This window comes from Glycine max, chromosome 9, assembly GCF_000004515.6.
Source record: "Glycine max cultivar Williams 82 chromosome 9, Glycine_max_v4.0, whole genome shotgun sequence".
Classification (NCBI taxonomy): Eukaryota; Viridiplantae; Streptophyta; class Magnoliopsida; order Fabales; family Fabaceae; genus Glycine; species Glycine max.
The window spans coordinates 39,494,026-39,521,575 of NC_038245.2; the positions used below are offsets into that span (position 1 = coordinate 39,494,026).

A 27,550-nucleotide genomic window follows, 5' to 3' on the forward strand; every position below is an offset into this window, starting at 1 on the left:
GAGCTGGGCAGTGGGCATTGTATGATATTGTGAAGTTGGATTCAAATTCAATGGAGTCAAAGTATAAAAGGGGCACAATTAGTGTCAAAGGTAAATTATCTTGTGGCTTGCTACATCACAGTAACTGATTTTGATTGCCCTTATTATTTTGATCTGTATAAATGTAACAAAAGAAAAGAAGTATTAGAACTAGAGTGCTTAATTGGGACACATGATTCATTTTTTTTTCTTGAAGAATAAATTTGCTTCTGTTAGAGAAACTGAATGAATATCATTAGATGTGAATTACTAGTAGTAAGAAAATACTATCATAAATTTTGATTTATGTAGTATGTTAGTAAATTATTATGACTTCATAATTTGAAAGAGTGTCTCTAACTTAATAATAATCCCAATAGGCTGTGAAATTGTTTAAGGAAGTATGAAAATGGGTATTAGTAATGAAGGCAATTGTTTCATCGAACTTCTCTTCTAGTGTGTTAAGATTCAGAATTCCAACAATGACAAGCTTGGGTTTTGATGTGGATATAGAATCTTGTGTCATTTATTTTTTGCTTGAGCTATGATTAACTTTGTTATTCTATGCTGAAATGGACTTATTACCAAGCTAATAGGGTTAAAATATAGGTGAGTCCAATAAGGGAGACAATGACAGTATGCAAACATTAAGGGTAAGAAGCCTAAGAAATAAACAAGCCAAAGCCAACAGACCACACAATTTATGAATGAAATGCAGAGGAGAAAATGGCAAGAGAGATAGGGAAGGCAAGAATACTATGAGATCAAGCAAAAAACAGGTAGACAACCAAAGAAGGTACCCAATCCAGTGCTGATACCATATATGCACATAAGTGAAAAACCAGAAACTGATTTACTGAAATTTAATAAACACAAGATCATTGATACAGAAGGTGCTGTTAAGAAGGGATTATCTGATTATGATTATAACTTTGAACAATTAGATAGTCGAGGTGAGACAATAAATGATGAGCAAAGTTTGCAATCTCCTCAAGAGTCGTTGACCTTCCTTTGTAAGCCATTTGATTTAATGTTCAAAATCCCCATACAAGCTATTGCTAGTTGCTCCGGCAGCATTGGTTTCCATTGCAGGCAACTAATCACTGCTCTCTTTAACTAAAGATTTTTGCATTGCCAAAAGTTATGATAATGGATTGAATGAATGAAAGAAAAGTGATTTAACATCGTATATTCCTTTTATACAAATACAGGATTGCATGCTAATGAGATTTTCGTGAGAATTTGTAATGTGATTTCCATGATTTGATTTTCCTCTTAGTTGTTGAGAATACTCCTTTTTGGTTTGAATAGGTCTTCTAGGGTGAGAGTCAGGTGCGTTCAACTTCCAATGAAGGGAAAATGTGCTTTAGTTATTTTGCCATCTTGATTTAGTTTTCTTTTCTTGCCAGACTTTTGATTCTTTTTTCCACAACTTAAGAATTTGAGATGTTCGACTTGAATGTGACAAAATTCACTTTCCAAGTATTTAACACAATTACTTAACCAAATTCAAACTTGAGAACACTAATTAAGCTAAAACAACCACAAACTCAATTGTACAAAACTATTATTACTTGTTGTGAACTTCTCTTTTCTTTTTTTCAAGGGAAGGCTAGGAACTAGAATTCTATGGGAAAAAGGGTAGAAGATCCCTAATTATGTCATCAAAGTGCTTGTTATAGACTAAAAAGATCTTATTTTTATACAATACAGTTAGAACTCATTCTGTGTTGTACTAAAAAGATGCCATATTAATGATAAAAAAAATGCCGTATTTATTTTTCAAAAATATTTTTAGTGCTATTTCTTTGCCACCGTCTATTTTCCTTCCAGCCTACAATAATTCAGTTTATAATAAATACTACGTTACTATTTTCTCAATTTTCAATATTTTTTAGTACTCTTATTTCTTTTTCCTATTTATTAGTTACAGAACTCTTCAGTGTTTTTAAGAGTTATTGATATCTACTTGGTCTCAATTTAATATCACATATTGACTTGAAAATCAACTTTATTCTCATAAAGAGATGAAAGCAAAAAAAATATCAAACAGATGAAAGAAAGAAAAAAAAATAATTATTCTCATAAATGAGGAAGGTAACCTCACTCAACCCACCTCCCAAAAATTATTTCCACACTTGACAAGTCAAATAAAGAAGCAGTGCTTGGAGAAGGGACATTACATTATTCTCATTTGAACTAAACACAGAAGGTGTGACCATCACAAACGATGAGATAGCAAGAGCACTAATTTTGACTGTATTCATGGCAGAACATCAGAGACTTCAGGTCCATAATGTGGAGGTAGAAGCACCACTGCCACCACAGTATATGCCTCTTAGAGAAGGGCTCAATCAGGTTCCTCAAGATCAGAAAAGGTAGTACAGTGCAGGTGCAGTACCATCCTCCATTACTGCATGCTATGCTAGCAATACACTCAACACTGCCAAAAAGGCTGCATTTGCAAGCGCATGTGTTGAACACTAAGGTTGCTTGTCTTCCTGGTCACTATATTGGCAGCAACTGCAGGACTCCTTTAAAACTTCCTAATTATTCAATCGACAGGCTGAGGATAAGTGATTTGAGAGGAGGAATTCTATTGGACCTGGTTGAATCATGAATTATATGTGAAGAGACCATCTGGCAAGTTACATTGACACTGACACTGCTAAAAGTAAGGTAAAATATATGATGATTGAAGCAACAAATAAAAAAAGTTGTAGCCCATAGGATTTGAATCTTCCACATAGCATACATTTTCAGATCATCAATCCAATAAATATCATAGTGGCCAGATTATGGAAAGGTTCAGAATATGCAAACTGAACACAGTGACACTCAGGTGAAGTAGCTCATTGATGACACAAACTTCTATCCATGGTAATATATCCATTAACAAATTAATAATTTAATATTGCCATCTAGCATTGGGAGTCTAAAACTTTAATAAATACTAATCAGAAAGAGAGAAACATCATCTAGTAAAGGGACCCTTGTACATAATCAGAAACATGCAGTTACTCTACTGACTACTAGGAATAATGTTCATCTTTTCCAAATTACTGTCATTACACCTTCATTCAACAAAGCAGACACTCACCAGCCGCCAGACAGATTTGTTTATTTGTTTATGTAATAGATTTTTTATGATTAGATGTGGCAAACACTTTTAATTGAAAATAGATTCTATTACCTGATTTTGTGGTGTGTTAAATGAATGCCTCAAGATTTGTTTTCATGAAAGTATGTAACAACTAATCACCAGGTAAGGCCCTTGGTCTATGTTCAAAGGTAGAAAGGGACATCCCCGTCTGTGAAACAGCTCTGACAAATGCCATATTTGTGGTTAAAGTTGGGGCATGCCAATGGTCACCGGTGCCAAAGACAACCTTGTTTTTCAATGCCAGCTTCCTAGTTGTTGGGAGGTCCATCATGCGTTCTGAGGGAGTATCAAGAACAACCCTGTCATGATACTCCAGCTTGTCAGTGCAAAATGTTGCAAATAGTACTTGAGGCATTGACAATACGACAAGAAATAGCATCAACAGACACTTGATTCAAGCGTCTATATAAATACAAGATTCAGTAAAAGAAATTCATTAAATGCAACTGCATAAGTTTAGTAAAACATCATCCAATTGATTTCCTAAAACTGATTATTTAGCATAGTTAACAACCTAGCAACAACAAAATAATTTTTTTTCTTTTTGCAGATAAACATAGATTAAACTCACTTGAGACAATTTATCAACCTGTCAGATCTCAGTTTCTCATTGGGCCCTCCACACATTGATACTAACTCCTTAAATTCCATAAGAACACTCTCACAAATTAGGCCATTCTTCCCACAAAGGATTCTACCAAATTCCATATGGATTGGGTTTTGAATTTCAGACATTATCTATCAAAAGATAGACGAAAGCTTTAATCAGTTCAGTTGATGCTGACAACAATCAGAATAATTTATGAAAACTACATGAAATTATTGTTCTTGTTCATCAAATGTTTTACCACCAAATGAGTGTAAGCATGCAAAAGGTTAGATACACAAAGCATGTGGCAAAAGTCCCAATAAGAGAACTTACTTGACCAATCACAAAATCGTAGTTTCCCTTAAACCGCTGCCTCATGTCACTCTCTGGAGTGGCCAAAAGTTTCTCTGTTCCACAATTACTAATTCCTGATACAAGAGCTATCAAAGATGTTGTATCAAAATTTACCAGATCAGTCTCAACTAAAAGATTCCCAGGATTAGCAGATTCAGAAGTTTTATTCGCCATTGAACATAGTTTCATAAGAATGGAACAGAACATATTGCCCAAGTTTGTTCTGATATTCTCTTCAGTAGGCTGTGCTAGAGTTTCAGTTTCATCTGCTGAAAGCTCAAGATGAAAGGAGTCCCCACTTCTGGCATTTTCTTCCAATAGTTGTGGTTGAGTTTCAGCTTTTCCTACTGAAGGCTCTAATTGGGAAGAGTCCACAGTTGAACCTTGAACACTACATCCAGAATTTGTACCCTCAACATCCTTGCCATCAGCAGGGTTGATTTCAAAGACATGCATTTCTGTATGATCTTGCAATAACATTTATCCAGTCACCTTCAGTTTCTTCTAACATGTCAGAACTGAAAACTAAGAAATCCAACCCAATTTCAGATGCCCCAAACTCGTCTCAAAGATTGTTGTAAATGTAGGTTGCAAGCCCATTGGCAAAGAAAAGAATAACTGAGGAAGGTCTTAATGTTAAGTTAGACAGGGCAGCAGCAAGGACTTCTTCAATGCGTAGCTTTAAACCCTTACTTTTACAGCATCGATCCCAAGAGATGTACTCTGGATTTCTATCAGATACTATAATCCAGACAGGCTTCCTGTTGAGGGTACAAACCACATCAACATGGATGTGTTTAAGAGAAGAACAACATCTCTCCTCACTGCTAACTGAACGTGAGAGCGGGATTGACTTGCAAACTCGAGAAACTCCAGTTATGAAAGGCTGATGGATGTTGACATTGGTATGTTCATCTCAAAGATAGAAATGTTCATAAATTGTAACGTAATGTAAAAAACATCAATAGTTACATCTAACCAATAGTACTCATATTAAAGATGAAAATATGGCCCAAACACAACAAGGCATGCATGTTTGCTTTTCTCTATTTAGATTAAATTCTTAATAATAAATACAGTTAAACAAAGTCACAACATCAGAGTAATGTTGGAATAAACTCTTCCAGTCATAGACAATGTAATAGGTACTACTGGTAAATGTTTCATGAAGAATGCTATGATGCACTCTTGCCAACACAGTATTATTAGGTAAATTCATGACACTCTAAATGGATGATCTTAGCAAGGGCACAAATTTTAAAATCAAGGCCTAATTGCAGCTGCAATGTCAAGGTTTTTGGGGTCTCTATACAAATCACAATCACAAGTGTGGCTACATCAGCCACATTTGTCCACTTTCCAATGTTAAGATTTTTTACAACCAGAAAAACTTGACCGCAATTTATTTAAAGTGGGAATTTAGATCACCTCATAATGTTAAAAGGAGAAAAATGCAACTTTATTAAATATAATGATTGGGTCCTATAATTAATCATGATAAGTCCATCCTCAATAAAAACTGTGTCTTTCTGTCTCCAATATAACTATGATATATCATGTTACTCAGCATTATCAGAGGATCCAAATCCATTAAATAGGTCATAGTTAACAACCATATCTGACAAGTGACAACTCAAAGAGTGACACACAACAGGAATATCCACCAATCAAAACAACATAATTTAAAAACATGATTATAAACACAAACATGTCACAACATTGAACAAGTGTAACCTGAGGGGCACGGAAGAAGAAGAAGGGGGGTGAGAGAGGAAAGCGAGCTCAGCACGTGCCAACTTGAGGAGGATTCGCCTGCACGAAACAATGATGTTGGTGGAACAAGGTAAACTGTTAATAGCATCAATGACGCACTTGCACCTCTACTTCGCCAATTCCACTTGTGCAACCCTCTATTCCTCCTCCATTCTGTTGTTGCTCTGTTTTGCTTCCAAGGAATCCACTTTGTTCTTTAATTGCAAACCCATTACCTCCAATTTCCCATTTCTTATTCAGTTTTGGAGATTCTTCGTGATTCGATAATGTTCCCCTTTTGAAACCCTAGTGTCAATTCAATGTTTTTCCATTTTTGTGAGTACCCTTTCCATTTTTTGTTATCTCAACTTCTTTGATGACCTTCAAAGAAAAAAACTTACGTAAATAATCATAATCATTTTGTTTTTAAATATGTAATTCGTTGACAAATACATTATTATAATAAGATAATAAGATGAAAATATAAAATTTAATCATCAAAATGAATGAATAGATATTTTGGTACTTATTTTATACTCATTTTGCAAATTAATTCAAGGGACTGTAAAAGCCATAAACGAGAGATTCTTTCTGTTTTGGATGAGAATGGTTCAAGCAGGCTGGATCTGGGAATGTTTTTTGCTATTCTTGCTCCTATTTGTGGCGGTCCTCCGGATAGACTCAAAAGAGTTGCCTTTGATGCACTTTTGTGGCGTCCTATGAACGAAGATGGTGCTAATATTAGGAAATTTGACGCCACTTTATACATCAAGTTGTTAAGGGCAGTTTATCTTCCTAGCCAAGGGGTTAGTGAATTAATGGAGGTTTGTGGAGATTCGAACACTTCAATGATGTCTTTCTCTGAGTTTTTAGTTATGTTTGACGATCCAGATTGGGGTTTTGGCATCATGCCTACTCTGGTGAAGCTTGAAATCGGGGATAGAAACAGTCATGGTGACACGGTATGCTCGGTTTGCTGCTACCTAGTTATTGGTTCTCGGTTTAAGGAATTTCTCATCCTTATACAAGGATAGCGACTATTTTTTACATTTTAAAGAGATAGAAATTAATTTACAAAATGGATATAAAGACAGGAATCAAAATATCTATTCACTCCATCCAAAATGTAAAAAGTATGATAAATACATTTGGTCGTTAACATAATAAAATTTTACGTGACACATAGGAATGAATTTGACACTAAGATGATTACAGTTATCTCTACTTGTTCCCATAATAACATATTTGTTATATAATATTTTTTTGACTTCTAGTCTTCCCAACTTCAAATAGGGTAAGTAGTTATTTTTATCCCTGAATGTGTAATTCGCTGACAAATGTGTCCCTGAAAGATGAAAATACAAAATTCAGTCCCCCAAAAGTGTAAAAAAATGCGATAAATATATGCGGTCATTGACTTCCGTCCATCACCATTAATAAAATAATCAAGATTGAAGTGAAATATGAGATATATTTATCTTCTATTTATAGTAGATTATGACTAATTGTTATAATTTGAAAAAAATTGTAAGGATTGGTATACATTGTTTATTTTGGTAAATTAGTAAAATGCTTATTTTGGATAATTTTTATCATGACAGAAAAATTATAGTTGATGATCAATATTATAGTTATTATTATGTTTGTTTTAAATTATGTTTGTCAGTATAATTTCTTAAGTGATTATTGTAATGTTATGTTTGTAAGTATAAAAAATGGCGAAAATTTATCCTAAAATTATATTTTAACCTTAAATGAAACAAAATTTTATATTTAACAAATTAGTCCAATAGAAACATACTGATATTTAGATCTAATAAAAAATTATTGATATTTTCATTCAATAATAGTAACTTATTGACATTTTGATCGAATGGTATTGACATTTAGGTCCAAAAATAAATGATTGACATTTTCCTCTATTAAAAAAATATTGGCATTTTCGTCCAACAAAAAATTACTAACATTTATGTCCAAAAATGATATCTTATTGACATTTTCGTCCAATTTAAGCAACATGGCCACATTGGCAATCATTTAAGTGATAAATTCGTCCCTTTGTGTCATGTATGCTATTTCATTAATGGTGACGAATGAAAGTTAAAGACTTTTGAAGACTAAATTTTGTATTTTTATCTTTCAGGGACACATTTATCAACGAATTATACATTCCGAGACAAAAGTGACTATTTATCCAAAAAAAACTTCTTTTATGACCAATTTTCCCCTATTATTATTACATGATCTTCAAAAATTCGTAACTCAGTATTGTTTAAATATCAAAAAGTTGTGATTTGATAATATTAGTTTAAGGACTGAATTTTTTTTTAGTTTTAGGTCAAAGATAATGGGCTAGATTAAAGACTGATTTCATTCTCATGTCTATCTTGGTTTAATAGAATTTTGCATGAAAATTAAAAATGAATTCTCTCACTAAATAGATCATTTTCACTCATATGAATACAATGTCAATCTTTGATTGTTTAAGGACTGAAATAATATAAGGACTTATTTTAATTTTTTTATTTCAGAGATTAATAATTAATGTGAGAATTTCCAGGATTAAAATGAAAGTTGATCCTAATTAATCATCTAAACAAACATGATCCAACTAAAAAATACAAATATGTTTCTTACATAGTTTGTGTTTCAATGATCTTCTTCCATAGTTCAGGGAGCAAACAAATTCATGGTGCTGAGAATGAGAGAATGGCGCATATGGTGAAGGGAGAGGGAAGGAGAAGGATTTTTGTTTTAAAAAGGGGGAAGGATCAATTTTGGTGTTTTGAATATTGCAATAAAAGGTGGGTGTATTGAGGGGAAAAAAATGTTGCAAAAAGAAAACGCCTAATACGATGGCTACTCATCCACCTGCCCAAATGGGTTGAATTAACCCGAATACATAAGTTTATTTTTTTATGCGTACTCATAAAAATGACCAATGTTGGGTATTTTTAAGACCTTTTAGACCCTAAGTATATAGCTCTTGTACTATAAAACATTTTTTTTTACCTTTTAAGTCATCTGATTTCTTTTATTTTAAACTAGGAAAAGAGAGACAATCCGTGTCTTTCTATATTTTTTAAATAATAAAAAAAGTTAAATATAGTTAATAAAAAATGACAGAATATATAAAAGTAGTGAAAAATTAATGTAGGTTAAAAGAAAATTTTGAAATTTAAGTAGTTTGAGAGTAAAATTGTCCAATAAAATATGAACATCAAATGAGATCAATTTCATCATTAATAGTTATAGATTAATCCTCTATATTATTAAATTAACTTGACATTTTTAATGGGTTTTTTTTTCCTACCTTCTATTGCATGGCATCAATGACATTTTGCCACAACAATGACATCTTATTATGTCGCACCTAATGGTTCGGTTTTTTAATCTACCTTGCTCCTAGGATAGCAAAAAATTCATTTTCTCTTGCACTAAAAATAAATGATACTATAGCAAAGGAAATAAAAATTCTCTCTCCAATGCACACAATTCATTTACACACGATCCTTACACAAACTTGGTTACAATGAAATGAAATAGCAATTTTATATTGATGTTATTCAGGTATTGGCAAGGAGACCCTTTCTTTTCCCCCGAGGACAATTTACATTGAACCTCTATTTGCTGGGCGTCTTACAAATATTATAGGCGAAAGGAGGAAATTAATATATGAAGTAAAAAAAAAAAAAAAAAGTAAATGCAGAAGGTAGAAAAAGAGTTCAAATAAACTAATTTGTTTTTTCTATTAACAAGAATTGGAAAAACACCCTTTGGCTGATATTTTTCAGGTAGACCAACATTTCTTTGAGGTGTGCAAATTCATTGTATTTTATCACTTGTCACCCTTGAGATGGTTAGGATCAGTTTGTCCCACTTTTATGTTCTCTGTTCTCCAAGATGAGTCCACTTGAGGAAGTTGATATTCATCTGGTTTCAAGGCCAATGAAAAATCAGGCAATGTTGGTGCTGTCTCCATGATCCTGTAATAATAAAAAGAAAAGCACAATATGGTTTTGTTGGTCATCATACTACTTTTCATTAGCCAAGAATAATTAAGCAATTACAGTTAAGTAACAAGTTATTCGTGCATTTTGGAAAGTTTACCTTTCATAAGAGTACAAATCGCGGTTTATTCGCACCTTGCTTGAAGTATCCTTAGGAATTTTTTCAGAGAGATATTTCACGGTCCCCCAAGGTGGGGGATTTCTGCAACCAATGACTGCCAGTTAGATGGGCCATAATACAGCAGATTACCACCAATAGTATTATTCTTCTTGAAGAGATAGAAAATAAAATGATATGTCAAAGCCATGGTCATGATAATTCTCAATGAACTAGGTTGAAGGCATAAACCATAGCTGATAAATGTTTTTCAAAAACAATAACGAAGGCCACAAGGAGAGTTGAAAGTATTTTTAAAAAAAAAATCTACTTATCACTCTCTCTCTCTTAAAAAGTAAAAGAGGAAAAGGAAGAAAGTGGGAGTACAGTAGGAAATGATAGATCATAATCGCATATTATGTCACCACACCACATGTTAGAATATGCTAAAACTATTCTACCTTCTCAGGCATGCTATTAAATTTCAAGGAAATAGGGAGTGATTTATACTTCTTTGACAATCACAATAATTTTCTATGAAGTTTATTAAAATAAAGACTTAAACACGTTTTTAGTTCTAGTATGACTGAATTTAGTTTTAATTCCCCTAAAAAAATTGCTAGTTTTAATCCTCGTAAATTTGAGAAATTCTTAAAATGGTCCATATCATCATCTAGTAGTGACATGACATGCATCTAGGCATGCTACATCAGCGACCATTTTGCGGTGGCATGTGAAGTGGTATGTCTAGATACATGTCACATCACCGGGAATAGGAACCATTTTCTAAAATTTTAAAATTTATAAGAATCAAATCTAACAAGAAAAAATTAGAGGACTAAAAACCAAATTTAGTCATATTTAAAAGTTAAAACATATTTTACCTAAAATAAGTATACAATAAGATATTGCTAAAATATTGTAATCCTGTCACCCATACATACATTAACACATTCTCGTTGTGATCCTCAACATCCAAAGGGAGATTAAAGCATATTTACCGATTTTCACTTAAATTATCATTATAAGGGTAATCCGGAGGTGAAACTAAGGAACAAATTCTCGAAGGTACAAGATACTAGAAGAAAGCAAAGATCACAAGGATGCTACACACAAGGTTTTTCCAGGAATAGCCTCAAAAAACTAGAAACTTAACTCACATTTATCTGAATTTCAAGAAGATAGAATTATATTATTTAGAAAACATGAAACCAAACATCACACGACCAGTCCCAGCTCCAGCAGATAACCACAACTAATAATGATATTATATTATTTAGAAAACATGTACATTACATCTAACTGTTGGTACAGCAAGTTCTTAAAGAAGGCTAAACCCTGTTTTCTGAGCACATATAAAATAATAAAAACATAAAAGTGTGTAAAAAGGAAGACAAAGGATAACCTTGACAATGGAGATGCTGCGTTGAATGCCTCACACAACTTCTTACTTTCTTTGTAATACTCATCTGCTGCTTGCAAAGCAGCTACAGCCATCCCATGAGATTTTTCTGTATTTCCCTCATCAAGAATCAAACCATGATAATAATATGCTGCAGCCTAGTAAATCATTAGAACAAAAATATCACAACTTCGTATCACTTGCTTCTGCAGAATGCATCCCCTATCCTCATTCCCAAACTATATATGAATATGATGAAAGCAGAAGAAAACATATAGACATATGTACCTATGGTGCTTATGCCATCAAATACAATTATTACAAACAAAAAAATTAAGAAAAAACATCAAATTACTTGAGCATTTACAACCACACCACAACTACCATGCAGATACCTTATCTCATATATCCAAATCACACTGTTTCTCACCACTAAGAAAGTCTACATCAAAATAGCATAAGAATCTAGAACCAGAAACAAAGACCATTAAATCTTTTGGTTAAGCATTTTATTAACCAAGACGCAACCTGTTAGCCAATCAATGACATTTTCTTCCAACAAAAAAAAAATCCCAAAATGAGCTCTCAATAGACTAAAATTTAAATCTGAATATGCATTATGCATTCCCCCCCCCCCCCCCCCCCTCCCTCCCCAAAAAAAAATTAAGGGGAAATTTTGAGAAGTTCATAGTAGACAAAAAAAGAAAATCATTACTTATATTATTTCTTCCCGAGTGACAACTCATCATGTATATTATGTAACCATAAAATGGTGCTGAAAAATATAATGAAATAATTCTAAAGGAAGGGAGGGATAGGTTGCAGGTTCGAATCCCCCCGCTAACAAAAATTAACAAACTAACAACTAGCATTTGCCGATAAAAAAAAATTATAATGTAAGATGCAACAACATGATACAATATTATGGTTCAAGAATATGAAAGGCATTTGGGCTTGGTTGATAGAAATAGTAAAAGCTTTAGTAGAAGATTTAGATTTAATCATCCTCATCTATCTCAAAATTAGCAGCAGCATGGCAAATGTTTCATCAGACTACAGCCATTACCAAAAACACCTATCTGTTTTGAACAATCAATCAAATATCCCTTTAGCCAGTTCCAGCTAAAATTGGTCTCATAAGACATAAAGATTCAATCCCCTCAGCTTCTCAAATTTGCGCACAAACTCCATATTTCATCTTGAAGTTGTAGAGGAAAATCAATTATTCGAACCAATTTATACTTTCATCTCTATTATTTGCTTAAGGTAATCAATAAACCAGAAAATTGATCTCCACTCATATAACTATATAGAAGTAAATAACTAGGGAGAAAAGGGCATACCTTTGCTTCAACATATTTCCATTTCACAAAAAGACAATGTTTTTCACCCCAACCATTTGCTAATGGAAGATTCATAATGTTATCTTGAGCCTGTAAAAAAACAATGTAATCAACTCAATGTATGCTGATCAAAAGCACCCATGTTAAATTACTAATGCACACCACATAAATAGACCATATAGAATAAAGACAAAGACTTGTCATAGGAAAAAACTGTTATCAATACAATACAGATCCCAAGAGAAATGAGTTATCCTGAAAGGATTGTTAGGTACAACCACAAATAAATAAATAAATAAAAAGGAGCAATTCCCAGTGACATAAATAGTAAAACAGTCAAGTATAGATACCATACAAAACAAGTTATCAGACCTGCTGCCAGCATTTCACCATCTCACATGCAAGCCTACGCTTAACTGCAAGAGTGGCTTTGGTACTATCAATTGCCATTCCAAGTTGTATATCTATACCCTGATAATAAAAAAAATAGGGAAGAAATAAGCATATACATCCAAATAGATTTGACAGAGAGTAAAGGTATCTATATATTGAACATTTTCCTTCTCCAAGCTTCCATTCAATATCGGTATCACAGAACTTTTCTCCCAGGAAGATTCACCATACAGATATATTCCATCACACAAATTCTAAAAGTGACACAACACATTACATTACTTGAAATAAAATCCATAGGAATTTACGTATGATGGGTTGAGAAAAAGGACCACAAGCATCAGATAAGCTCCCCTTTTTTAAACCCTTCATAACTTTGACTTCCCCCACAATGAAATGAATAAATACATTGTAAATACCAAAATAACAAATGTAAGATTTTTACCCTTATCAATCCAGTCCTTTCTTTTATTATGAGGACAAAGGCAAGTAATAAGAGACTTGAAAGTCAAATGCATTGTTCTCAGATTCATATATTCAACATGCAATAAAAAAAATTGCTTACTTATTCAGACAATTTCTGTGTTTTCTTAAAGAAGAAACCTATGTAGAATCTGATTGACCAAGAAAGCTAAAAACCTGCATTTTCTTAAGAAAATAAATACAATTATAGGATTGGAAGGACAACTTGATGTATATCCCAAATATTTTTTAGGGTTGAGAGAACAAAGTTGTTTTCTCCATTAATAAAAAAATACTAAAGAATCATAAGCATTATTACCAGGTAATCCAGTCCTCTGGACTTTAATACTAAAGAAACCATAAGCATACAATTGAGATAGATTCATAAACATACCCTGGCAAAGCTAAGTCACCTAATTGAATACCATAACACATCTTTAGCCATTGACGAACAAGTAGACAAAAGACACTTCAATTAGTGTGCCCATATTAAAGAAACATTAATACCTGTCCTAATGCTTGTAGACAGAGTGCTCGAAGAACTCCTTCTGCTAGGTCTACGGGTAAATTTCTCCTAAGATCAGAACCAAAGTAACAAACATCAAAAGAATGAAGAAAGCCACTTAGAGTACATAAAAAAAAGTGCAACATTCAATTAATAGCATACATTAGAAATGTACAAACCTGAGTTCCACAGGCAACTGCGGAAGAACATGTTTGACTGCACAATCCAAATACCCAGCAGCCTTAAGGAAAATATCAACAGAGGTTCGTCTGCTTTCTGTTAGTCGATATCAAAAGTATTAACTTCACATATGAAATGTTCTTGAAGTCTAAACTAATCTATTCCAATGTATTTTTTTCAGTTTGATATATTAAGCAATAAGAGAGATTCAGGGATGGGGCAACAAATTTGTTGACATACACCAAAATTTTATACCAACCTTCTGATACTTTTGGCAGATGACCATCAGAGGATGATGATCTTGGAAGCAGTAACAAGTTAGCCTGTGATAGTGATAGCATTGCCATCAAATGCAAAACTGACAACACCTCATACCAAGCATTAGACATGGTTGTTTCCTGTGAAGAGTGCCAATCATGGCATACGATAAATCATGGAAGTTGTGGGAACAAATTAATCAGCATTCTTCAGGATAGAAAGTAACTTTCACATCAAATCCAGAAACATGTATGGATTTTAAAAAGAAAATCTGATTACCTCTTTGTCATCCTCTTGATTCACCCAAGTAAATTGTACTTTATATTGTAAATGGCTTCCTGCACCATAAACATAGGCAATAATAATCAATAGTTGTCTTGCAGAGAGCATACATCATATACAAATGGACTAACACAAGCTTTACCATCCTTAACTAATCCCAGAACAACAGGCAAGTAATCTTCAAGAGCCTGCAGAAGATCAGCCAGCATTGAACCTCCTGCAGAAGAAATCAAAGGATGCTAATGCATCAATAAATTAGAGTAACTTATTCATCATAAAATAATTTTGTTGTTGTTAAAACAAACCATGCTGAGTTTTTCTTTTTGTTCTTGTAATTGTAGGACCTTCTTGACCAGCCATTATAACTATGCGCATTCTAAGAGCAGACAGGTGTTCCACTATATTCTTGGACAAATAATTGCCAAGTGATTGAGCAAAATCAACAGGCTTAGGAATCCTCAAACCAGGAACATATACTGAAACTTCACCAATACTCCCTGGCCTCCTTCTATTTCCACCAGAGTCCTTCGTAGTTGACACCACGCAGCCCATATCTAAAGGCTCACTGTATCTGCTGAATGCTGGTACAAATAAGATAAAGAGAATCACCCCAAAATTCTCAATTTCAGTGAGTATAGTGAGTTTCTATTGTCTAAGACATCAAGCAGTGCAAACTTAGAAATAAAGTGCTAGGGAGGGGATACATGGCAATGACAAAAATGTTTATTCATTATATCAAAGTTCTAGAGAACACTTGCAAGGAAGCTGAGAGATTAACACTAAAAAAGACATTAACCTGACTAATTAAATGGCAAGTTGCCAACCAACAAAAAAAGTGGTAGTAGGTTACTCACGAGCACCATTACATTTAACATGTAATGGGATTGTCCGCAATATTTTAAAATTGACAATATTTTATTCAGTAGCCTTATTTTTATACCTTTTTCGGTTTGTTTTCAGCAGTATTAATGATTCCTTCTTTGTTATCCACTTCTTAAATAAGCCAAAAAAAAAAAACTTCATAATCTTAATCCTTAACTAAAAATAAGCACCAAAGACTAATCTAACCAACGAACCTTGTCCTTTGCCCTGGCCGTTGACTGGTCAAGTCAAAAGTTCTGGAATTCTCTGCAAAAAAAATTCACAGGTAGAGAGTTGAGTTTGAGAAAGAAATAGAGCTAAAAGTGACAGCATCACAAGAACAGCATGAGACATGACAAGGGGTGCCCTTGTCAACGTTTAAATGTGACAACAAGAGAAAAGGCTTCAAAAGGTTGCACTATGCTTACACGGTGACAACACTTAAAGGTAAAGTAGCATCAAGTGAAAGCTTTTATTGGATTCTACATTTCAAGAGAAAAAAACAGCTGAAACTCTTGTGAGTAAAGGGTCTCCAAAGAAAACCAAAAACAACTGAACAAGCAACAATTGCAGAAACACAAAGGAATATTTGCATTCATTCATCATCATTTCATCTCTAATTCCTCGTTCCAACAAATCATGAAACAACGTGTCTCTGTTAGCATCTTCAGAAACTTGGCAATGTTCCATAAATGGATAAGATAACTCGAAAATAAAAGCTCAAAACTTTCTGAAACAAATGAGAAAAATGGTCCATTGATTTGATGAAAATCCCCACAAAATTATGAAATATCCAAAAACCCATTTCCAAATTTCACCCAAATACCAAACTTGAACTTGGTTGGCCTGATTTTCCCAATTGGAATAATCTAAAATGATACCAACCCCCCACAAAAAAAAAAGAGAGACATTTTTTAAGAACAATTTCCAAAGTTGCAATCATATTTTCTTCTCCTCACTCTTCCCAACCTTCAACTTATCACTTCCAACAAAAAAGGACAAACAGAATCAGCCACAAAACCAAACCCTCAATACATGTTAATTGGTCTTTTACCATTAACAGCACAGTGGTGGCAAATTGAAGAAGCTGAGGAAGTTAATGGAAAGCACAAGAGTGCAATTCAATTCAACTCAAAATCCAAGAAAGCAGAGATTTTGAAAGGTTCCCAGAAGCACAACCACCCTGAAGGTGAAGATGAAGATCGCACAACCAAAATTTCAAAGGAATGGGACTCAATAACTTTTGCTTCAAAGAGAGCAACAGAGACAGATAGAGAGAACCTTCCGTGAAAACAAAAGTAGAAAATGTATTTGGATTTTGATTTTAATTATTGAACAATATTAACATATAGTAGCATTGCCGTGTTTTATTTTATAGTATGTTGGTATATGTTATTTTATATGCGTACATATGCGTTATGCGTTGCTTCTAACATAGACTCGTAGATAGAGACACACAAACTATTGTTGGAAAATGAAATGGCATTAGGTCGATTTATTTATCCCCTGTATAGTATATAGATATTTGAAAATTTTCATTATTTTATATTATTTATAAAATTCAAATTATTGATTACTTTTAAATATTGACTAAACAATACTACTATCTTTTGGAGTTGTAAACTGTTTTAAAATATTAAAACAATTGGCAGTTGATAACTGCTACCATCGAGGCAAAAACAATGGGTTGCTGGTGGCTGTCTGAGGTTTTCCCCCAAAGATATAAATAAATTAAACACTTTTATATTTTTTATAATGTTTTTAATTAATCTTTCTACTTCATAAATAAGAAAATAAATATTTTTTGTCAAAAAAAAATATTTAACACCTTTTATATAAAGTAATAACAGAATCAATAGAAAAATATTATGGAAAAATATATATAAAGTAACTCAAATAAACTTGCAAGTTACATCAGTTGACTCACAAGTGGGCCTTGATATTAATGCTTCGTTAGCATAAAATAAATGGCATGTAAGTTGAAGCTAAGATAAGATAGAGCTGAAATGCTGATATGTTATTATTAGGTTAGATAGATGGAAATAAATAAAATACGAGAATATAAGATGTGTTTATTAATAAAGTTGAGTTAATAATTTATTTTTAAAAATATGAGTGAAATTTGTCTTATTTTATAATTAAATGTTTAAACATTACATGCTTATTTTATTTAAATTCTCATCTATCTTTTATTAGATGTTCAAGCATACACTCTTATTCTTTTTTTTTTTGTAGAGATTGCGTGATTATGTTTTAGATATAATGCTTGTCGAGTATTTAATGTAATTGTTTATTTAATACTTAAATAAAAAATAAAAATGATAAAAATGGAAGAGAAATGGAATGAAAATATGTTATTTAAATGGATAAAAAGGGAAATGAAAAAAAATATGGAAATATCACTTATTTGAATGCATGGAAAAGAGCCTAAAAAGAATACACGAATTATAAAAAATAAAATTTAACTTAAGAAATACGAACTTGCTATTACAGTAGTTTTTTTTTAGTGTAAATTATTTTTTATTCTGCATTATTAAAAAAATTATTTTTAAATATTTAAAACCCAAAAATTAATCAAGACAGTATTTCCTCCTTCCCACCATGTGGTTCATTAGTGTGAATATTAATTTTTCATTGGGTCTCATAAATTTTATCCTCATTCCTCTTCATTTCCACTCATCAAAACCATAAAAAGATAAACTCATCCTCTCTATTTTCTTCAATCCTATTTTTTTTTTCTAAATACGTCTAACCAAAAAATATGTAAAATCTAGGAATGGATTTGGAATTCTATTAAAGGGGTTGAAAAACAGTTTTCTTTTATAAATATTTAAATATCTAACTTCTAACAAATAATAACTTTCACAACAACAAAAAATATTGGTTTTATCCATCAAAATAAAAATGAGTTTCATTTCAAATGATAAAAAAAACATAATAAAAAAAAGTATCACCTGCTCCAGCGCTCAAACTTCTTTTTACTCCATTTTACTTTGCTTTTCCTTCAAAAAGTTAAAAATTGTCCTCATTTTTAGGTACACCACCCAAGTTATATATATTTTTTTTTTGTCAAACTATGATATTAATATGAAATCATCTTTATTAAAATGAATGATAAATCTTTGTCAGAAATTATAGACATACATAAAATAAGTATTTCATACTCAAAGATTAATCAAAATTTGAACTATAAACCTCTTATTTAAGATATACAAACCACTATATTAGGGTCACTAGCTTGTTACCCAAGTTATATATTTACCCCAACGTTTAAACCATTCTCAAAATTTGTTGTTGCTTTAAGGTAATATTACTGAACCCATAAGGTAAGGAGAACAATAAATGGTGCAATGAAATTATGCTAGTGTGGTATAATGATCTATTAAAGTCATGAGGGAGGGGACGAGGGAGTTCACACATATCTCCCTTGGATCCTGCTTAAATTTTCGATTGCCTCCTCATTATGTCCTCTTTGGGGCTATTGCCACACCTCCTTTTTTTTTTAGGGCTAACTAGCATTATTTGTGTGAAGGAAGGCGAAGCTAGCTAATTAGCTAATAAAGAATAAACTACCTTCTCCTCTCCCTTAGGCCAAGCTTCGGACTTTCGATTTGGAGTAAGTTCCTAAGCTTGAGATTAATTTTATTATACGAAATTAAAGGTGATTTTCACAAAAGATAATTATATTTGAATTGGATAAAATCATTAAAGGGTGTATTGGATTAGAATTTTAAAAAAATATTTTGACATAAAAAGTTTTAGAAATTTTAAAAGATTATGGAAAAATATTATAACTTATCAGATTTTTTTAAAAGAGTTTTATAATTAGGATTTTATAGTTTTAAATTTATATTTTAATGGATTTATATGTTGTGAATTTAAAACATTTGAAAGTATTTTATGAATTTGTAAGATTTGAAAGAGTTTTATTAATTTTCTTTTAAAAAATATTCAAAATTAGAGGGTCATTAAAAAAATTAGAATTTTTTTAAGCAAAATTAATATTATTAACCGAAACCAATACAGCACAAGATATGCAGCATTGTAATACAAAGCAGAACCACCTCCAATTGGCACCCGTATCAAAACATAAGCATATATACCCAATCCTTCCAAGTCTAAAACATAATACAATCTCATAAAAAAAATTTCAATATCATAAAATCCCCTAATAGCATTATCCTGATATTGCATTCGCCCAACAACATCATCCCAAAAACTAAGACCGCATAAAATGTAATAGCATGAAAATTTAGGATTTGAATGAAGATATTATAATTGATGTTAAATTTGCATAAAAGAGGATGAAATGTATAAACTGTGAAAAACCGATGTCCATGTAAGTGCAATTCACTGTGTCAAAACAAAGTTACTCTCATTAAACAACAATAGTTTCTATTGGTTCATTCAGAAATCGCAACAATAGAGGAAAAGGGATGTGTGGTGAGAGAAAGAAGAATGTAGCATAAACAGGAAAAAAAAATCCACAAAAGTCTCAAAGTTTTTTTGAGATTGTTTGGTACGTGCGATATTTATACTTTCTATTAAAAAGTCACATAAAATACATCAAAAGTCATCCTAAAAAAATGTATTGGAATTTATATATTTTTAACATCATAAGATTTTTTTAAAATTGTAAAAAATCTCAATTGAAACCATCAAATTTTATTATACTTCTTAAAATATTCTATTAATCTTGATTGAATATTACAATATTTTTATATATCATTTAAAAGTTTTGATGGAATATCATCAGATTTTTTTATAAAAAAAAAGTTTTTTAAAATCCTTTAAAATCTTAATCCAATACACACTAAAGTAGAGTTTCATTTTGAATAGATTACAATGTGAAACAATTTTATAGTGTTAATATATTCTAATAAAATTCTAATTACTACATTTCAATTAAATATTTTTATGTAATAGAAGGTACATATCCATAGCGTAATTACTATTATTATTACGAGTTCTCGCAAGTTATATATATGCCGCGACTAGAATAGAATTGGTGTGCTATTTTTTCTGGTCGCAATCAAATTCATAGAAATGGTATTAATTATACAGCATAGTGGGAGACTTTTTTATGTAATGCCAAATTTTATTTTTGCTCTTGTTACGACAAATATTGCTTTGGTCTCCATTTGAGGAAGTCTCTAATAAATTTCTTGGGGCATTATCCCTTATTCACAAAAAAGAAACGATATTAATTAATTAATAATTAATTGTACACTTGCGGCCTTTAAACGGTCATAACATAAACAAGTTTGAGGATTATAACCTTTTGTCATCCTTCTTCCCCAAACCTTTCATTTTGTTTTGGATATTTGTTTATTGAAATAGTTAGCAAGAAAGAAATAAAAATGAATGAAACAAAGAAGAAGAAAATTGAGATGAATTAAGGTAGAATTTTAAAATTGTTGGGATAAGTGTGGTTTTGAGCTAAACACCTGTGGCTTATGCAATGGTTCTAGGAGAAAATGCATGAATTGGAATTTAAGTTATTGCACAAAACTAATATATGAATTTTCTCCATGAAAATGGATATGCTTCAATCTCTAGTGTTGTGTCCCAACATTGGACTAATTATTAAACGTCAAAATGAGAGAACAAAATTGAAACTTTTATAATAATAAAAAAATCATGAAATTTGATGTTTGACCTTTAAAAAAGCAAAATCAATTCATTGACACCCCAACTTGAATTTTAAGGTCCAAATGTGTGCAAAGGAGGATTTCCATCCACAAAGACAAATACAATAAGAACAATCCAGAAAGAAAAAAAAATATGAATAAAATTGGAAAAAAGTAACATGAGGTCGCTAACAGTACAACAAGAGTTAACTCATTTTGAAATGTTTGGATAGGAAGGAGTTGAAATGATTTTTAGATTGATTTTAAAATTATTTTAACTCATTTTTCAAAATTTAGGAAAAAAATGTTTTCTAGTTCTGATTTAATGTTTTCAAAAATTGCTTTGTCTCTTTAGATACTTTCTTTCATCTTTTTTTTTTCACTTTCACCTAGTCTTTTTTTATCTCTAATATTTAGTCTTTGCTAAATGTGACAAAATGGATACGATGAACTAGCTTGTTTCAACCCCTGCACAATAAAATATGGTCGAGTTTTCACAAGCTTGAGTATTATTTTAGAAGTCTAAATTAAATATGGTTTATTTTCATCTAAACCCACTATGACCTACCTATGTTATAGCCAATGACCTACATTGAACTTGTGATAAACCTGACTTGAATTTGCTCGCTGAAATGTAAGACTTAGACTTTAAATTTTGAGCACATATTAAATCAAAGCCTTTTAAGCTCAATCTGACTGAGTTTAACACACAAGACTTACATTAGGTGATGATCAATACATGTTAGTAATTTTAGACAATGATTAGCCGCTGAAGATTAATCTAGGGTTCAATTAAAGTAGAATTTGGGGAAAACTTGAAGGTATATTTGAAGTTATAACCTTAGGTCTTTCTATTTCTTAAATCTCACACTTAAACTTTTCGCTTTTTGTTACTACTTTTTATGGCTACTTGACAAAACTCATTTGCATTAGATTCACTTGAACTACTTGTAGAATTTAATTTTTTGGAAACCAACACTAATTTCTTTTTGGGTACGATATCCAGATTTTAAATTTAATATTATCGTGTAAGGTACACTTATCTTTAAGCACACTTCTTACACATGAAAAATCATTTAAGAATAATTGAGAAAACATCAATTTGCCATAATTTTGCAAATATATATGTATTCATTATTTTAGTTAATTTGGAATTCGTCTTATGAAATATAAGACTTAATGCTTAAATTTTGTCATGATTTAAGTGTGAGCCTTTTATCCTAATTTAATTATGGTTTAATCTATGCTTAATCCATAAAAAATTAATACAAGTCAAGCTTGACTCTGAAATCAAATTAATATGTGGATTTTTTTAGTTTAACTCACTATAGCCTCGAGTACACAAGTTGAACTTACGCAATGAATTGTTGGACTTGAATTTTTAATTTCATCACAAATTAAATTTAGTTTTTTTTTTCATGTTTGATCATGTTCCAAAAAAAAAAATTCTATTCTATTATATTATACTCTTGCTCTTTGTCCATTTATCATAACTTTATGTAAAGAGTCTCACAAGTTTTTGTAACTTTTTAAAGAAAAATCATAAGAGGTGACGACACTATGTTTTTAAAATGAGAAATAAAAAAACCTCAAATTAATTAGAAACTAAAAATTAGTTTTAAATTTTAAAAATTTAAAACTAATAATCACCCCAAATAAACTGTAAATGTGATATTATATATGTATATGTATTTTTTTCGTTTAAGTGTATGATATGTATATTGTATATACACACACACATATATATATATATATATATATATATATATATATATATATATATATATATATATATATAGTATTACAGAATATTATGACTCATCAGTCATCACTATTCACTAGTGTATAGCTTTTAAAAAATGCACATGACAACTGAAAGTGAAAAGCCTTTTTGTTTTTGGCAAACAATACCCCGTGTGGCAATGTAACATGCACGTTACTTCGATAGTAAGCATTGGTGTCTCATTTTTGTTCCGGTTTTCACTTTGCCACTCCTCACCTTTCGATCGGAGAAGCTATATTTCACACATTCCAGTTTTGAAAACAATGTTAATTTCAAACGAGTAATGATATATTAATTACTATTTATTTTAAACATTTTGCCAATTCTTCTATTTTTATATATCATTTCCTTTTTATCTATATATCATAAGTTTTATGATATATACCTATATTTTTCTCTCTCTAAATAGTGATGTGTCATAAATCAAAATCAATAAATGATGAAGAGTGAATGAGTGATAAATATAATATGCGTAAAAGTGTCAATTTATACTTTGTTTGATCTGTACAAACCTGAATGTTGTCGTAATTCTATATGGAAAATGACGTGCAAGAAGAAAGGCTTTGAGAGAATAATCTCCATGTTGGCTACTTGTCAGTCGTTAGCATATTGGAAAGTGTATGATGCATACTCTTGCTCAGAGTAAGACCACAAATTACACTGATTAATTAGTAAAATAAGTTTGATAGGTCTGTCTAATTCGTTACTTTGATATGTTATAATTGTACTCCCCAAATTTATGGATTGCGACCTTTTTTTTAATTTTAATCCCAAATTCCTAAAAGTTTGAGATTTATGTTTAATTTAATTTGCATTGTTACTTCTCATTTTATTTATTATTTTATAATCTTAATTTTTATTTATTTATTTATTCATATTCATATATTACTTGTCATTATCTAGTAAAACTTACCCCGTCAGCAAAAAAAAATCTAGTCAAACTAACCTACTAACTTGTCATATACCAAATGGAGAAAGCTAAAGAGTACGTATAAGAAGAGTTTGAGGTAAGATAGACTAAAATGCAGGTGTTATTTTATTGGGGATCAACTTTTCATTTTAACATTCACCATGCATGGTGAATTGGTGATTATACTAATTAAGGAGAATAATTTATTAACACCTAGCTAACACTAAATGATACACGAAGAGGAAGAATTACAAAGGATATATAGCAGAAAATATAATTATGATAAATGATGTAATTATGAAGGAAAAAGATAGGAATAATAGTAATAATAATAAGTGTTGATGAAATATTTGATATTTTTTTTATATGCTGCATTGAGGGACCTGTAATGAACTGCTGCTGCTATTTTTAATATTTGCAGGGTACAAACGGAGCAAGAGGCGCAGGACAAAGGGTCTGGTGTCAAAGAAATTTATATTTATGTACTCGGTTGTGGGATATATAGAAATGTTATATATATTGGGAGGGATACATGCATGCATGTTTGATTTTCTCTCAATACCTTTATATAGGTAGTGTGAATATGAATATGGTTATCCACATTGGGATTATGTACAATATGTTGGTTTCGATTAATATTTCTCTTTGACGAATATCAAGAGGGACCAATCTATTTGTTTACCATTTATTCAACAGTTTCCATTTCAGCGTGCAAGTTCGGTTATGCATAGTAACCAAATTAAATTTGCGTGAGAAACTAGTTTAATCCCAGCAGAATATACCATTGGGAAGAGGCGAACAATTTTAAACGTAATTAAATTCTGAGAATTAGTATCATAACCGACTTAGCTTGTAAGGATACTTAATTAATGTATTATGGAGAGTCTAAGATCCTAATGACGATGACACCAAACTAATAAATAGTAATCAAATTAAATTAAATAACAATGTATCGGTTTGGTACGTGACCAAATTAAGTAAAGGAAAGCTTGAACGTATGTAGGTCTAGATAAAGATGAATTAAAATAGCATTTGCTTGATGTGCTAGAGTAGGATGGAATATATATATGAACTTCATTGTATGTTTAAAATATTTTAGCAATAGAATAAAACATATCTTCGGTTTAAAAAATAAAATAATTCTTAATTTCATTGAAAATAAATAAATTTAATAAAATAAAACAAATAATATTTTTTGACATGCTAGTTTATCCATGTGCCAAATACCTAAATTAAATAACATCACTTCCTTTAAATGTTAAAAGTTGTGTAAAAATCAATTGAAAAAAATTGTATTAGTGTCATGCTTTGGTCATTAAGAACATGTTTCCAAAGGCTGAAGGGCTTAACTTTCATCGTTTGTCTTACTTTATTTTTTGACAGCCGTATTGTCTTACTGTTAAGATTGTGTTTATGTGGGTTTAAATAGTCACTATTATTTGAATAGAGTCAGGTGAACTTATTTAAAAAGACAAAATTAAAGAGACAGTTTTCTCAAGGCTTTTTTTTTTTTCGTTTATAATATTTGAACCTAAGACATTAAATAAAGGAAATCAAATTTCTTATCACTAGCTGGGACCAATATTAAGACATAATATATAATCATGCATAAAATATACATTAAAGTAATCAACCTTATCGATTAACAAGAATAAGGAAACAACTGATGGAAAAATACTGGCACGTACAAAAACGTTTCTAAATAAAATGTCTTGAGTTTGAAGTTTACAAAGTACGAGAAAATTATATATATTATATAATATCCCTATTCAGGTTATATTCCGCATCACATAACATCTCTTTGAGATCTCAATTGTATAAGGACGTGCTAACAACAAATATCTATGAAATGGGTGCCAAATCATTGCTTTTGAAATACAAATCCTTTCTCACCCTTTTTTTCTTATAAAAACAAAAAAATATCTCTACGTTGATTGATTTAGATATTTTGTTATAATAATAATAATAAAACAACAAAATATTATTTTTTGTAACCGTATTATCGATGTAAAATATCCACACTAATATTTAATTTTTAATATTTCTTTTAAACAACAATATATGAAAAATATTGTAGTAAAAGAAAGAAGACATATATTATTGCAACAATCTTTTTGATATTCCTGTTTGGTCACGGTATGTTGGTCCCAAAATCCCAATCATAATCCATGTCCACACCGACCAACGCTGCTGGGTCTTCCACGTGGATGCACGTGTATCATTTTTCACTAATGAGGCCTTGACTCGCACGTGCTGCCGTTGAAACACCACAATTAAACTACAAGAGTAGTTAGACGAAACGACAGGGGTTGCGGGACACGTGGAAGCAGCACATGGTGTTGCCCGATCCAACAACAGGTGAGAGTGTGGGCCAATGAATATTAGCCACGTGGATGAAAAGTGTGAGTTACGATGCATCTGAACATTTTTGGTTGGGTGGGTCAGAAGAATCATGTTGAGTGGTGAAGAAAGGAAACACGTAATGGTAATGATCAGTTGTGGGATCCACTTACACTGTTTGGCTGCTCCAGTTGCATTGGAATGAGCACTGGACGCTAATAATAATTAAATGGATAAATCATGACATTAATTTTTAAAGATTATTATTGTCTTAAGTATATTTTTTAGTTTCTTGATACAAATTTTAATTTTTTTTCTATAATAAATTTATTTTAATTATTTATTCTTTAATAAATTTATTATTTTGTTTTGGTATTTTAAATGTTATTTAAATAATTTTGTTAGACTTTTCAAAATGTTGTCTAAGCAAATTTAGGGATAAAAATAAGATAAAAAATTATTAAGGAGAAAAATGTTTTAAATAAAATATTACGGATTGAAAATAAATTTTACAAATTTGGTAGAGAAAAAAAAACATATTTAAAACAAGATTATTTATCAAGAAAAAGATTTTGCACTAATAATTAGCATTGTTACTTTATATTTTCAAAATTAATTTACTTAAAATAGTTAAAACTCTCTACTAAACTGGAAAAACTAATGAGCTATATACTTTGAATTTTTAATGATGTTACAATTTTTCTTAAACTTATTATTCAGTTGCATGCATGCAAATTAAGGAAGACATATAAATAATTGCTTCCGTGTATAGTTTTTCATGACATCATACTATACACGAGAAACGCTTCTTACCTGCAAGAGCAAGATGGTGCAACTTCATTTTCTTTTTATTAATGTGGTGTAATTTCAATTTATAAAACAAACAATGGGTTTATCTCGTTCACAAATTTATTGTAGAACTTTTAATAAAATTCTGACCCCTTACATTTAACTTATACACATGTTTAAGCAATATTATCTCTGACAGACTAACAATTTTTTATGAGTGAATAATTATATTTGAATCTGGTTATAAATAAATATATGCAATCTATCTTAATTAATTTAATAAAGTGTGTGAATATTTTAAATACTTTGGTATTATGATTAATTTTTACGGATAAAAAAAATATGTAAAGTTTTAGATCCACAACCAAACAAAACAAACTTCAGTCCTGTAATTCGATTAATAAAGAAACCTTAGGATAGGTAATATCA

At 31.0% G+C, this 27,550-nt stretch overlaps 2 protein-coding genes across 10 annotated transcripts; both read right to left on the reverse strand.

The window, feature by feature from the left end:
• Positions 1-9: 9 nt before the first annotated feature.
• Positions 10-6,866, reverse strand: LOC100794188 (UPF0415 protein C7orf25 homolog). Of its 8 annotated transcripts, none has more exons than XM_041004967.1 (5): positions 4,104-6,865; positions 3,753-3,919; positions 3,212-3,480; positions 2,202-2,623; positions 10-153 (listed from the first exon to the last, which is right to left on the reverse strand). In XM_041004967.1, the coding sequence occupies exons 1-3, from the start codon at positions 4,602-4,604 to the stop codon at positions 3,273-3,275; spliced, it is 876 nt and encodes a 291-aa protein (XP_040860901.1). In that variant the 5' UTR covers positions 4,605-6,865; the 3' UTR covers positions 10-153; positions 2,202-2,623; positions 3,212-3,272. The 8 variants fall into 8 exon arrangements, with proteins under 8 accessions (XP_040860901.1, XP_040860902.1, XP_040860903.1 ...); XM_041004969.1 differs by lacking the exon at positions 10-153 and having other exon boundaries at positions 2,016-2,623; positions 3,771-3,919; positions 4,104-5,039; positions 5,859-6,866; XM_041004966.1 differs by lacking the exon at positions 10-153 and having other exon boundaries at positions 2,016-2,623; positions 4,104-6,257; positions 6,414-6,865.
• A 2,484-nt stretch (positions 6,867-9,350) lies between these two features.
• LOC100820472 (uncharacterized) lies at positions 9,351-17,020 on the reverse strand. 2 transcript variants are annotated; one of them, XM_003534027.5, is made up of 13 exons: positions 16,724-17,020; positions 15,885-15,936; positions 15,114-15,389; positions 14,951-15,025; positions 14,806-14,864; positions 14,528-14,666; positions 14,268-14,364; positions 14,091-14,157; positions 13,101-13,199; positions 12,729-12,818; positions 11,389-11,543; positions 9,987-10,088; positions 9,351-9,862 (listed from the first exon to the last, which is right to left on the reverse strand). In XM_003534027.5, the coding sequence occupies exons 3-13, from the start codon at positions 15,358-15,360 to the stop codon at positions 9,715-9,717; spliced, it is 1,278 nt and encodes a 425-aa protein (XP_003534075.1). In that variant the 5' UTR covers positions 15,361-15,389; positions 15,885-15,936; positions 16,724-17,020; the 3' UTR covers positions 9,351-9,714. The 2 variants fall into 2 exon arrangements, with proteins under 2 accessions (XP_003534075.1, XP_014617691.1); XM_014762205.3 differs by lacking the exon at positions 16,724-17,020 and adding an exon at positions 16,098-16,709.
• Between the last annotated feature and the right edge of the window lie 10,530 nt (positions 17,021-27,550).

What these genes read in the sequence shown, in the direction of transcription:
- LOC100794188 (XM_041004967.1), bottom strand. Translation starts at nt 4,604, where the DNA reads ATGTTATTGCAAGATCATACAGAAATGCATGTCTTTGAAATCAACCCT. An exon ending in ACGATTTTGTGATTGGTCAA is followed by an intron (nt 3,920 to 4,103) that starts GTAAGTTCTCTT and finishes ATCTTTTGATAG; the next exon opens with ATAATGTCTGAAATTCAAAA. An exon ending in AGGTTGATAAATTGTCTCAA is followed by an intron (nt 3,481 to 3,752) that starts GTGAGTTTAATC and finishes GTATCATGACAG; the next exon opens with GGTTGTTCTTGATACTCCCT.
- LOC100820472 (XM_003534027.5), bottom strand. Translation starts at nt 15,360, where the DNA reads ATGGGCTGCGTGGTGTCAACTACGAAGGACTCTGGTGGAAATAGAAGG. An exon ending in CAGTTGCCTGTGGAACTCAG is followed by an intron (nt 14,158 to 14,267) that starts GTTTGTACATTT and finishes TTCTGATCTTAG; the next exon opens with GAGAAATTTACCCGTAGACC. An exon ending in GATTTGTACTCTTATGAAAG is followed by an intron (nt 9,863 to 9,986) that starts GTAAACTTTCCA and finishes TTATTATTACAG; the next exon opens with GATCATGGAGACAGCACCAA.